This window comes from Acanthopagrus latus, chromosome 6, assembly GCF_904848185.1.
Source record: "Acanthopagrus latus isolate v.2019 chromosome 6, fAcaLat1.1, whole genome shotgun sequence".
Lineage (NCBI taxonomy): Eukaryota > Metazoa > Chordata > Actinopteri > Spariformes > Sparidae > Acanthopagrus > Acanthopagrus latus.
Window position 1 is genome coordinate 20740597 of NC_051044.1, and position 13433 is coordinate 20754029.

General features: G+C 40.2%; 1 protein-coding gene across 3 annotated transcripts in view; it reads right to left on the bottom strand.

The window, feature by feature from the left end:
• The window catches only part of camk1b (calcium/calmodulin-dependent protein kinase Ib), a 32630-nt gene that overhangs the window by 17666 nt on the left and 1531 nt on the right, over positions 1-13433 (bottom strand). For 2 of the 3 annotated variants that reach the window (XM_037099619.1, XM_037099620.1), the window contains exon 2: positions 8090-8203. In XM_037099619.1, coding sequence (XP_036955514.1) covers positions 8090-8175 — 86 coding nt within the window. In that variant the 5' untranslated portion in view covers positions 8176-8203. Of the gene's footprint in view, positions 1-7685; positions 7773-8089; positions 8204-13433 lie in introns of all 3 variants that reach the window. The other variant, XM_037099618.1, reaches the window with a different exon arrangement.

Below are 13433 nucleotides of genomic sequence, written 5' to 3' on the forward strand. Positions count from 1 at the left end.
TAGAAAAGCTCCAAAACTCCCTGATATAATCCTTATGTAAAAAATACAGCTAGTCAAACAGTTGTTGTAGGCCAGTAACAAATGAAAAAGACAGTATGTCAGTGTTCCTTTAAGTTATCTACAGAACAACATGCTGATGATTATATGCTTAAATCCTGGGTTTTCCTCTGAGTAAAGCCACATATCTGCAATAATAAACTTCCCCACACTGTTGATAACTGAAAATGTTCCATGATGGATGCATGAATTATTGTACCACAACTAGCGACTGTAATAAAAAAGGGATTAATTGAGATGATAAAAAATGTAATCTGGTATCATCAAGTTTAGTTCAGCCTCATCGTAATAACTCCTTAATATGAGTGTTGGTCATGGTGCTGGTATGTTGGACTTGCTGCCAGTAACTTCCCTGTCCCTCAGCTGAAGACCTCTGTGAACTAAACACTCACAGATGGGAAATGACCATATTAAGAAATAGGAGAGACATAAAACATGCATGAACAGGTGTAAAGTGATTAATCAAATAGCTTAAGACAAATGTTGTCACTTGTATGCTTGTATACTGTGTCAGATTCAGTGAGGAGTATGATGATGGTAAAGTAGACAGTTATACTGCATTTGCACTATACATTCCACGCAGTTTTATATTTTATTTCCACATTGCTCAGGATAGTTCACAGAACTTGTGGTGAACAGTTTGAGTAGCAACCATTTCTTAAGGAGAAATACACCCTGACACAAGGAGAAAAACCTACTCTCCATCACTGCACAGGTTCTTAGCCAGGTTTAGCTTATTTTGGTTCTACAGTCTGTGCATTTATGAGTTCAGTACACTAATAGATCCCATTATCTTCCTGCCACCAAACACAGACCTACTTAGCAAGTCGCTGCTGAAGAATGTCAAACATCTAACCAGCTAAACACAAATATTTGGCTCAAGAGTTGGTGGAGACACAAATGCAATCAAAAACAGAGCTAATGTTGGACCTTAAAGGCCCCAGGTGGCCAGAAACATGAATTCAATGGATTCAATGGAAGGACTGCGGTGCTCTGGACGTAGGCAATTGTGCGCTTACACTTTATCCATTTTGTGCACCAAAACTCAACTAATACAACTTTGTCAGAGAATAATAGATCTAACTTTCCACTGTCTGCTTACTGAGAGGAATAGCTCTGAAACACACACGCAAAAAAACAGTATCCTTAACCAAATCAAATACTGGATTGTGATTAAGCTGCAAATCAAAGTACACATTTCCCTGAGGATCCTTGAGCAGGCGATAAAAAGCAAAAGTCTTCTCATGCCAGTATGCTGATATGTGGACAGCTTGTCAGCACTGGGGGAATATGGGCGATAAGGGATTATAACAATAGAGAAAGACTGTGGGAAGATGTACATGACAAGCCTCTGAGTGTACTTAAAATTGTTCGGGGGATATATCGCTGTGAGCAGATGGAGATGCTAGCAGAAGTGGGCCAGACAGTGGGCTTGTGTATGTGTATGTGTGTGTGTGTGTGTGTGTGTGTGTGTGTGTGTGTGTGTGTGTGTGTGTGTGTGTGTGTTTGCATGTGCCTGTGTGTGTATGTATTCCAGGAACAGCAGGCTATGCCATGCTGAGCTGTGCTGTGCTGAGATGCAGGCTTCTGTTCGAATTAGGTCAGGGCAGGGCTGAAGGGCTGAGGATGCCATAAGCAGGGGTGGATTTTCAGGACTGGGTCGGCCTTGGAAACAGTTCCATGTTGTCATTTTTCAAAATATTTGTTAAACTCTAATTGCTATGAATGCTAGGGGTGTTAAAATGAACTTAACTTAGTCTTCGAAGGGATCAGATGCTGACTTGATTTTTAATTTCTGTAATGTAGCTTAGGCTCAAATGAGACCACAAGGGAATCTGCACACTTTTTCAGCACAAATAATGTCCAAAGCCATTAATCTATAATAGGTACAAAGAGAGGTGATGAGACGGATGAATAATGGCAGGGGGGACAGAGTGACGTACCGCAATCCTCACTCATAACTCCTGTATGGTCTTATCAGTGGCTGAGACAGAATTACAAGGGCAGACACAGTAATATGTTGTCCTGTGCTTTAAGAAGCTGGTACAGGAGCAGAGTACTGCGTAATGAAGGAAGGACTTGGCTCTCTCTCATCCCACAGCTTAACACATTGTGACAATAGAAAAGCTGAGAGAAGCAAAACAAGCAGTAGTAAAACAAAAAAAGGGGGGAGGGAGTAATTCACTCTTCTTCCCTTGTGGAGATGCAGAGATCTGATCAGAGGAAGAGACAACCAAAATTATAATATAATAGACACAGAATGGGATAAATATGATAAGTAGTAATGATGGGGAGAGAGGGACAGAAAAAGAGAAGCGTAGAGAGAGACAGAGATGAAAAATAGATGAGGTGGGACAGCTCTCACGCTGGGAGACTCATCTGCTCCATAAAGGTGGTTGTTTCGTTTTGTCTGAACTACTTTGTTAATCATCATTTTGAATTCATTTGATTTTTACTCAGCATACAAACAGCGAATGATGAAAGAGCGACAAAAATAGCCCCCAAATCGTGGATCTGGGCTAAAATTGCCTCAAAGAACCAATTTCTGTGTCTACACCTCCTGGCTAAGTTTTAGAAGTACATGCTGACAGTGAAATATGGTGACTGAGGGATGGTTGGACATAGCTTGCTTTGCCTGCTTGCTATCTGGAAATCAGGAAGATAGAAATCACAGCAATTAAGCAAATTAAGCTGAACAATAGGGATTCAAAGTCGCTATCTAAAGGAATAGTACGGTTCATCTCATTGGTATCAGATATACAGTAATTGCTTATACTGTCACAGTGACTCAAATACTGTACACACATTTTCTCTAACAAGTCCCACAACACTGGGAGATTTGTAAGACTTATTTTTTCCACGGCCTCTACGAATAACAGTTCATGTCATAATTTAATTCAAGTGCATTTGACACTAAGGCAGAGTCAAAGCCTCAACTCTCTTCACACAACTCCACAAATGCATCTGCAAGCACAAGTGCACACACAAATGCACGCACACAGCAAAGAGTGTAGAGTAATCGAACCTTTTTCACTCAGAAGCAGAGAGCCCTCAGACAAAGTGGTAAATCAGTGTTAAAACCTGGGTAATGTAGCGGAGAGGCGCAAGTGTGAGGGAACAAGTGGAGCAAACGGTTCCTCTTTTGACTGCTAGACTGTGTTCCAGCCCAGAGTACAATATGTGTATCAGAAAATACAAATCCACGAGTAATCTGGGTACGAGATTTTAACAGGACAACGCCTAAACATATCTTAAGCATACTTGCCAGATGAAAATGGATGTTTAATTTTTGTGAGGAATGAGGAAAGTAAGAGTCTCAGTCAAAGTAGTGATGTGCAGAAATGACTGATTAACGTGTTAATGAGGGTTCTTCAGCATGTCAAATAAAAAATAACTGGCCATTGGCAAAAAGGCTGCCATGTGTTCACTGATAGATGTAGAATATGCAGAGAAAAATATACAGAACAACCTTCAGTCACAAACACATCTCCTCACGAACATACGCACACTCACAAAAACAACACTGCAGAAAAACTGTAACGAAAACAAGTGTTTTGTTATGAACCCTCTCTCTCTTGCACATGCTCCTCCCTTCCCAAATCAATTGCGGCCAGTAGCTGATCATACGACCGTTGAGAGCAGGGACTACTGGGTCACCGTTCCACATGAGCGACAGAAACAGGCAGGGGCCAATCCATCAGGCCTAATGATTTTTAGATGATTACACCACACTCCCCTACTCTTACCCTCTACTTCCTCCCTCCCATGCCCCATCCATGTGTACTGCAATGTATTTCGGGCTGAAAAGGCTGAGAAATTCCCCTCGCTGCTCTCGGCATGAGAACATGTCAGACAAGGCTCATCTGTGCAGTCTGTCATCATCAGTCGTAGTATAGCTGGCAGCTGAGTATTAGACAACAGAAATAAAACTGAGGTGCCCTTGGTTGATTCAATAATTTTTACATTACATCAGTGTTATCAGAATAATATTTATTCCATAGACCTCTGAGCTGGTAGAGCTGTGCAGCATGGAAAATGAAAGTGGTACAATGCTAAAAATAGTTCTGACATAATAGATTTACAGCATTTAAACAGAAAATATCAATATCAATTTTCAAAATACATGACCTATGAATCTATAACCAGCCAGCTCTGAATAATAACACACCGAACAGCATATGCTGAAGAGTGCCTTGTATGTCAATAGTTGAAATGGTGCCAAGGGAAGTGCTGGGGAAGCCAAGAGAATTTACTCTTTCCAAGCAAGAAAGTCTGGATGGGTGGGTGGGTCTGTGTGTTTATTTATATGTGTGTATGCACGGCATGGTATAAAAAAGCTGGTTTTAGTCTTGAAGATAATAGCGTGTCACTTTTGAAAGAGTAGATTGTTATATGACTGTATTCTATGTCACCTTGATGATAATAATGGTTCACTCTGATGCTAAGTTGTGTGTCCTGATTGCTGCATAATGAAAGCTTTAATTTCACCTGAAAATTAAAGAGCGGCAGGACATGCTGGGATCCCTCTTCCACAGCAAAAACAGTGTGAAACCAGGAAACAGTTAGAGAGCAGGTGTCAGGAATAAGGAGCCAAAATGGAGCTGGATTTCTGACAGTAGGGTTGTGGTTTCATGGCTGGGAGGACGGACAGAGCCAGAGAGAGGGAGGAAGACAGAGGGATGGGATGGGGGGTGTGGGGGGGGTAGTAGATTAAAATAAGTAATAGAAATGAGAAAAGAAGGAAGGCTAAAGAGGATTTGAGTTGATTGCAGTGAAAGTGCTGTCGCCTGTTTGTGCATTATTAATACCCATCTGTTTTGATTACAAAAACATGTGGCAGCAGCTGGAGATCCACAGTGCAAACCCGTTTTACAGTCGCCCTAGCATCATTTGTGTTTCACTGTCAAAGAAAATATCATATGTAACAAGTATTTGTGATAGTGTACTTGTTATATGTTAACATGCAGGGAAATGCATGCACTTTGTATGCAGAAGCTAGTGATAAGTGATAAGTCACTCTTTCCCTCAATTTGTCAAAAAGAATACTGTTTAAAGCATAAATACTGCTATTTTCAAATACAGTGTAGGTTACTCTGTATGTACTAATTGAATGTTTTGTGTTAGTTCAAGTAAATCTGAAGTAAGGCGTCTTTCTTTCTATGATTCATGATGGTCAATGGATTTACTGATGAGATGATACGTAGCATGTGCGGGGAGGGAGGCTCCAGAAACAGAAGCACATTTATAGAGAAATGTCTCCAAGCGTGTCATTTTTTCTGTCTTTCCTTGTGACCAAGAGCAAGTTTATCGCTTGCACAACGCGCACATATGCACCCATCGGTGGATTATTAATAGCAAATCAAAAACTTTGTTTCCATAGAGACTGTTTGAGTCCATTATGGAAAGTGTTTCCTGTTGTTACCAAGACAACAATCCAGCGATGGCAAATGAATGTGGCACACAGCTGAGTGATGCGGTGAGCTGGAGGATCTCTCCATAAACAAGCTCAGCAACAAAACTGGAGGCAGCTGGAGAATGAATGAGAGGTTTGAAAGGATGTAAAACATTTATATGTATGCTTCCATCAGTTGTGCTTATACCCTTATACAACTTAAATTTGGATATTGATATTGCTAAATTTAACTGTACATAATCAAATTTGTTGCAAGAAAAATAATTAATTAAGTTTTAAGTAACTAACATTTTGGCTTTCAGAGTGTTTACAGTTGAGATGCAGACAGGAGGGATGGTAAGTGGCCATCAAGTTATGACTGACTTCAGTGTAAACGTTTGCAACTATAGTTAAGTTCCATCAGGTAGTTAAGTCCTTTTCATTAGGCGCTTACAACATTCTTTTACCCTCTGTACATCCGTGACTAAAGAGACTTAGGAGGGTTCAATAAACAAACAAAACAAGCTTCAGTTTCATCTTGGATTCAGTAAGTGTTAACACAACTTAATCCTGGGCTAACAAGGATGTGGGTGTATGTAAAAGGAGCCTTGAGTAAGACACCTTGGATAAACATCCAGTCTCATGACTCTCAGCACCTGTGATAAAGGATCTTGTAACGAAGAGAAGTAGGAATAAATGTTTCATTTAACCGCTATGCTCTCTCCGAGCAATTTGTTCTTTGGGTCAAAATGGCTTCTGCCAATTTGGGAAAGCTGGCCAAACATTTCACCGTGGGATGGATAGCAGGACTGTTCGCACAGGAAGACCAAGACAACCCCAGGAGTAACTCAGGAGGATAGAAAACATGCTGTGTTGTGACAATTTGCCAAATTACATTTAGGTTTAGACAAGTGTATTGTATAGCTACCAGCATAGCGTCCCTGCTCACTTGCATAAATACAGAATAGCCTGCCATATAAGTCCAGTTTGAGGGATTCAGCAGTGAGATATGGTTCTACATATGACAAGCAGCAAACATGCCACCATGTGCACGTGAACCAAGTGTGACCATCTTGAGACAAATGAATAACATACACACATGCTGACAACAAAACAAGCATTAAAAAAAGAAATTAATTTGCATTAACAAACACTGAAAAGATCTGCGCACAAGTTAACCTTTTCAACTTAGAAACAGCATCACTCTGGATTAGCTACTAACAGAAACAATTTAATGCGTAATGCGTTTTTATTATTTGCTCATGTTCTGTCCATTTGTATGTGTTTTCTTAAGCTTAAGAGCTGTGCTGAGCTCTCTCAACTCTCTCTTTCACTTTGGCTTTAGAAATGACAGTTGATTAGTCAGGTCTAGTCAAGTCCTTGAGAGTTTCTAATGCATGAAGTACACCTACAATCAAACTGAAAACCCATGCTGCAGCCCAGCAATAACCCTCATCTTTGTGAAGTGTATCATGTTCGTGTCAGAGGTGACTCAGCTCTGGGGTAAGTCATGTGGTTGTATATTTAGTGGTGTAGTTTCATAGTGTACGGCGTTTCCCTAAGAGCCGTTTTTAACGTTCTGTCTACACTCATTTACATGCAGGCTCTCAGTATCAGGCTTTGTGGCTGGCTGTTGACACTGTGTCAAGGAGTTAAATCAACAGTGGCGTTCTGATGACACTCAACGAAAGTCAACAAAAGTGAACAGTAGAAGTTTCAGAAGATATATTGCAGTGTTTATCCATTACTGAAACTTTACTGTGGGGTGATGTATTAAATTGTGTCAGACTATGCACAATGACCATTCCAAACAAATGTTTGCTTGACTGAAATATATCCTCTTGACTGGCCTGAGAAAGTGTGTTTGGAGATATGCCCAAAGAAAAATGTTACCAGATCCGTGTGATAGTGCTCAGGATAAATCCTGAAGACACCTCCTGTACTACAGGAAATAGTTGACCAGTACAAGAAGTTTTACTTGCTTTAAATATCGTGTTTTAACATGCTTTTAAATGTTAGAGTTTTATAACAATTTGAAGAAACCCTCACCCTTGTGTGTGTTTCAACTAAGCAACTAAAAGTAGCTGTTTTATATATACTCAAATGTGCCTCTCCTCCAACCTTGGCATTAGCAGAATTGTTTGGAGCCATGAAACTGGTAAAGATGCATAAAGTGGCCAGAGGAAAAGAGCATTGTTGCTACCATTTTATTTGCACTGACACTGTTACTAAATACCTGGCCACATACAGTACACGATCTGCCCGCTCCTCATCAGGTTCACATTAGAGCCTTTTGATCCAACCAAAGCACTGAGCTGTTTATCTGGGAATATGAACAGCAGCAGCAGCAACCCAGCATAAATACACATAAATATACCAGATATACATTTATAGAAAGCACCCAAGTCTAGACTTGAATGATGATTTAAAACATTCAATCCGCACAAAAGCGTCGGGATCATAAACAAAACAAATGCAAATGTCTTTTGTCCATCTGAGACAACAGTTAACAAATACGCACAAAACGCATCAAACACACATCCTCTATTCAAAGCGTGGCAGTGTTTCGTAGAGAATAAAATAGCCATCATACATAGCTGAAACACAAGGAGTTTTAGCTGCTGGCACTGACACACTTACGTTCCTAGGACCTCTTTGAAGTCATACTGATCCTTCACATCTGTGGTCTTCTTTTTCCAGGCATGGCAATCGTCACCCAGCGGCATCTTCTTGTTGTTACGGTCAGAAACAATACTAGTGAAGAAGAATGAAAGGAGGAAACACTTGTTAATACCAACTGCTGAAGTGCATCCATCCCTGCAATCCATCCCAATACTGCGCTTAGTGCTGCTCACTTTTCTTATATGGCTATTATAATATATATTTCTGTGATGACACAATAATAGTATGCAATGCATGTAAAAAAAACATCTGACATACCCTCTATTGTTCAGCAAGGCAGGTTTATTTAGAGGGTGTCTTTTTTTACAGAGAACCTTACATTAACCATGTCTTTAAGTACTTGCTGCTCCCATTGCTGTGCAACCATTATTATGTTTACGTGTAGCAAGTATTGTATTTTTTGGGCTAGGGTTTGCATTCACACTTTGGGTGAGTACTGGAGAAGAGCACTTCCTGCAGCCAGAAGTCACATGATGACAAGAAACACTCAAAGAACTTGAGCACAGTGAAATTTCATGATGCCAGAAAGAAAACTTTTACATCACAGGTTAAGGCGAGAAACATTCAGAAACTTACCAGTTACTAAGGATGCAACAACCAGCTTGACAAACAAAACGTTGCAAAAACTATTACAGTCTGTTACAAAACAGACAAGTTGCATGTGTCTTAGGTAACTTAAGAATGTGGTTAATCCTGTTTCCTCTCTAATATAATTTTCACACACAAAACATATCCTCTGACATGGGGGTTTCATCCATTGAACTGAAAACACTGTCACAGGTATTTACTAGGTCAATGTTATTCAGGCAAATCCTGCATCTGCAACTTAAGTGTGGTTGTGTTTCTGCTTCGTGGAATTTACTCGTGGCTAAAAGTCATGGCCAATATCTATATAAAAGTTAATAAGTAAACTGTTTCACACTGGTGACATGATTATTGCTGTAGAAGTCTATGACTTAAAGTACCCCAGACAGCTCTTAGTTTGTTTCTTTGATCCGTGCTGTTGTTTTTCTGTTTTCTTAATTTAACTTCCTCCGAACAGATAGTTTCTTTGTTTCAAGCTTCTGAAGCTGCACACAGCTAAGTTATGGACATGTGGTGTAGAAAGAAAGACCCTATGTATGTCAGTGGTGAGGAGTGACCCTCCCGTTATGGATATATCAGTATTAGTGTTGCCTGATATGTGATATGAAAACTGTGAGGCAGAAAAGGATGCTTGGGATAATCTATATTAACAAATTCCCAGTGAAGTTTACTATTTGCACTGGTGTCATTTTAGATGAAAAAGTCATGTCATGTCATGGTCCGGAACCGCTTATCCCTTTCCATGGGGTCGCGGGGTGTTGCTGCTGGAGCCAATCCCAGTTTTGTCTCAGGGCGAGGGCAGGGTACTCCCTGGATAAGTCGCCAGCTCATCGCAGGGCCCTCACTGATGAGCAATGTGGGGTTAAGTATCTCGCTCAAGGACACTTCGACGTGCAGCTCAGCCCTGCCCATAGCTGTGATTTGAACCAGCGATCACTAGTCGACCTGCTCTACCCGCTGAGCTACAGCTGCCCCATCTAGATGAAAAAGTTTATTGTTAAATTGCAAAATATCCTGCCTAGGTTGGATATCTTTGTCAAAACTGTTTAATACCCACATTTGAGGGATCATTGGCAAAAATGTGTGGAGGTTATATAGAGTATATAGAGTAAATATTTGAATTTTTACTTCCAAAATCCAGTTTTTGGTCAGGCTCTAGTTATAACAATAAGCTTTTCCTAATATAACATGATACTGATCCATGTTTCTTTTTCTGCTGCAGCAGCAATACACTGCTGTAATCTATAATATGTCAGTTTTTTTTTTTGTAAATGGACTTTTACTGAGCTTGTGTATGCACAACGTTTAGGGAATTAGCCTCACAACCTGTGCCAAATCAAATATCATACCCAGAGACACTCCTACCTTTAAGAGTTAGAGAAGGAAAACAACAATGTTAATCCTTTGTCTCACTTGTTCATTTCTCAGGGGAAGTTCACATTCAGATGTTTGTCCTCACGATACTCTCAAGAGAGGTAGTGATCACAGAGGACCCTGCTGTCACTGATATCATCATCTAAACCCAGAAAGTGTCTATAACTCAAGACCTGGAAGACTAAAATAGCCCTGTTCATATCAGCGTGCCTCACTCCTCCTCTGTTCCTGCTGCCTGCCTGGCAACTACATAGTCTATCTATATGAGATGATGTAACATATTGTTCTCGATAGTACAAGAGCCATTTTGTCAAAGACAATATAATAGCACGGTTAATCATCTCCCTATCAGTGCAGCCACCTCACTTAAAGCCTGAATTGTGTGTATGAGCGGCATTAAACGACAGACAGACTGGTGAGACTTAACACTGCTGTTATCTCAGAATAAACGTTAATAGGATGTGGCCTCTTCTAGCTGCATTTCACTGCAGTTACCGATTGATGCACACAGAGACTCTCTGTCTCTCTCTCTCTCATGCACACATGCACGCACGCACATGTGTGCAGTGGCCCTCTCGCTGCCTTCACTAATGTCAGAAGTCGGCGAAGTCATACCTGTTGTCATGGAAACCCAAAGGAGCTGCTATGGTATCTGAGAGTCTAAATTGCTTTAGGGATTAATGGCAGGTGCAGCTATGGTGGGAATCATTTGATGGCTGGCTGAAGTGCGTTATGGTTAGTAAAAAAGAAAACATGAAAGCGTCCCGCTTGTGGTTATTGGATATGTATTAGAAGCACATATCAAAGACAGGAAGCATTGAAATATAATATAACCTAAACAGGTATACATTCAATACTGTACAACTCAATGGTAGAGCAGCAACGTGGCCGTGATTTTAAATGTCACTCTAATTCACATGACCATTTTCAGTTCACGATTGAAGATACTACTCTGCCTTTATCTGATGTAAATGTGCTGAACAATGTAACCAAAACCACTGGGAACAAAACTTACAACTGTATATTTATAACAATATCTAAGTCAACCATCATTTCCCCCACTGCATTCTGCATACCATTTAAAGCAACTGAAGTAAAGGAAGTATTTCTAAATTAAAAAGCAGCACACAAAGTAAATGTGCTTAGGGGAAGTGGTAAGAGGAAGTCCAGTCAAATGTGTTAAAGCTTTGCTGGTAAATCTTAGGGCCTGTGTTCCTGTCGTCTTTTCTTACTGTCAGGGACAAACAAACAATACATAGTGTAGACTGTAACTCTATTCCGCAGTACATCTTCAACTTGACACCAGTCTCTTTCTGTGGAAATTGAGGATCCATTACAGACCATGATTTTTCCCCATCAGTGTTTTCATTCAAAAGTGATCTGGAGTAGGTTAATGCACACCAATCTGAAAATACAAACGATTACATGACCGTATTTGTACAAAGAATAATGTGATTTTTGTAAAGTTCCTTATGTCTGGTTACTGTGAGGAGAAGACGCTGTAGACGAGTCTGTAGTGCTGAAACTCAATCGACAAAGAAATATTTCATGACAATTATCATTGATTCATTATTCAATAAATACAACTACGATGTCTGATTACAGCCTCTCAAATGTGAATATTGCTTACTTTCTCTACCTCAAATTAATAGTGATCTCCAATTATTGACTGATAATTGACCACCTATGAAGTTAAATTTATCTCAAACTATTTGGATAACTGCTTTTTCAATTTTTGAAGGAATTGCAGTTTCTTCATTTCTTTTTCTGGTTTATTTACGTTTTCATCGACCATGAACTGAATATCACTGAGACAAAACAAGACATCTGATTGCGTCATCTCCACCTTTTCAGAAACACTGACCAGCCTTATATAGAGCAAAAAAGAAATAATAATATCAGCAGCTGTGTCCCCTAACTTGCATTAGTCAGGCAGGGCATCACAGTTCTCCTGCTTAAAGAGTAGTTATCTTTTGGTTAAAAATAACTTGCACAGCACAAGAGAAGACACTGAAGTCAGAGAAGGAGTGAAAGCACTTCTCACATACTGCTTGTTTGTAGCATCTCACCTTGCTCATATTGAGATTCATGGAGATTCATGTTAATTCATGCACCGAGAATGGGTGATATCGAACATCAAAGTCATTTAAACATCAAAGTCAGAATGCACCGACCTTACTTGTCACTGGTTGTGTTCATTTTAGAAATCTAACAGGTAGCAACTGTGTGTGTACCCAGGAAATACCAACATGCACCTAAATCTCCTTCACAGCACTTGGATTTCACTTCAGTTGCACAAACATCTGGATTAGGCAGAATCACTTTACATTTTAAAGGACACATTTCAAGCAGTTGGAGCAAGGGGGTCCTGTTTATCAAACAGGAAAATGCTATAAACAGCAGGATAAGGTTCATGTTTAGGACACACAGGGGCAGATGGGGGCAAATTTTGAAAAACTTGGGAGAGTAGAGGGGAGAGACACATGCAGGTGTCGTATGAGCATGTAGAGGGCCAAAACCAGCCCCTCCATGTCCACTGATGACATGACGTTTGGTCGGCGGGTGAAGATTATGCTGTTCAAAGACCCAAGAAGCAACAGGATTGAAGAGGCTTGAGATAGGGAGATGCACAATACCATGACGACATTCCCTGAGTAGTTTGTGACATGCAGCATTCACCCTTGTTTAAGGTTTACACAGAAGTGTGTCGCTGTACTCACTGGTTTCCCATTCCTGTGATGTGCAGTGGACAGAAGAAACACACACACACACATACGCACCACCACAGTTAAATGTGACAAAATGACGCATAGTTTGTGTTGCTTGAGTGTGAAATGTTATCTGCAATGGTGTTAAAACATTTTGGCAAGTCTCGCATACACACATGCACACAGACAGAATCAAACAGACGAACATATTAAAAACAGATATTTGGAGTTGAACTAAAACTTGAGAAGGTTCCACTTATTTTCTTCAAACTGGGTGGCTCGCTTCTCAACAAATGTGTTGATAACAAACTAACAAGCAACATTAAATAGCTGATTTTAAATATTTAGAGTTTTGGGTGCCTTTACTTGTTTTACTTGTTATCCCGGCAGACAATAGATGACTCCAAACAGTGGTGAATTTCCTGTCTTGCCAACTTACGGACAGGCTTTGGCAGGCTCATGCCGAAGGACCGCATTCCTGTTAAATCAGATTGACTGCGCGGGAAGCCAAATTGTTTTTGAAATGTTTTTTTTATCTGACTTCTTCTTTTTAGGGCTTAGTTTGGTCAGGTGCGGAGCTACATGTCTGATCTTTTAATGCCTTGAGAGCATCAATCTGAAATCTGGCCTGAAGA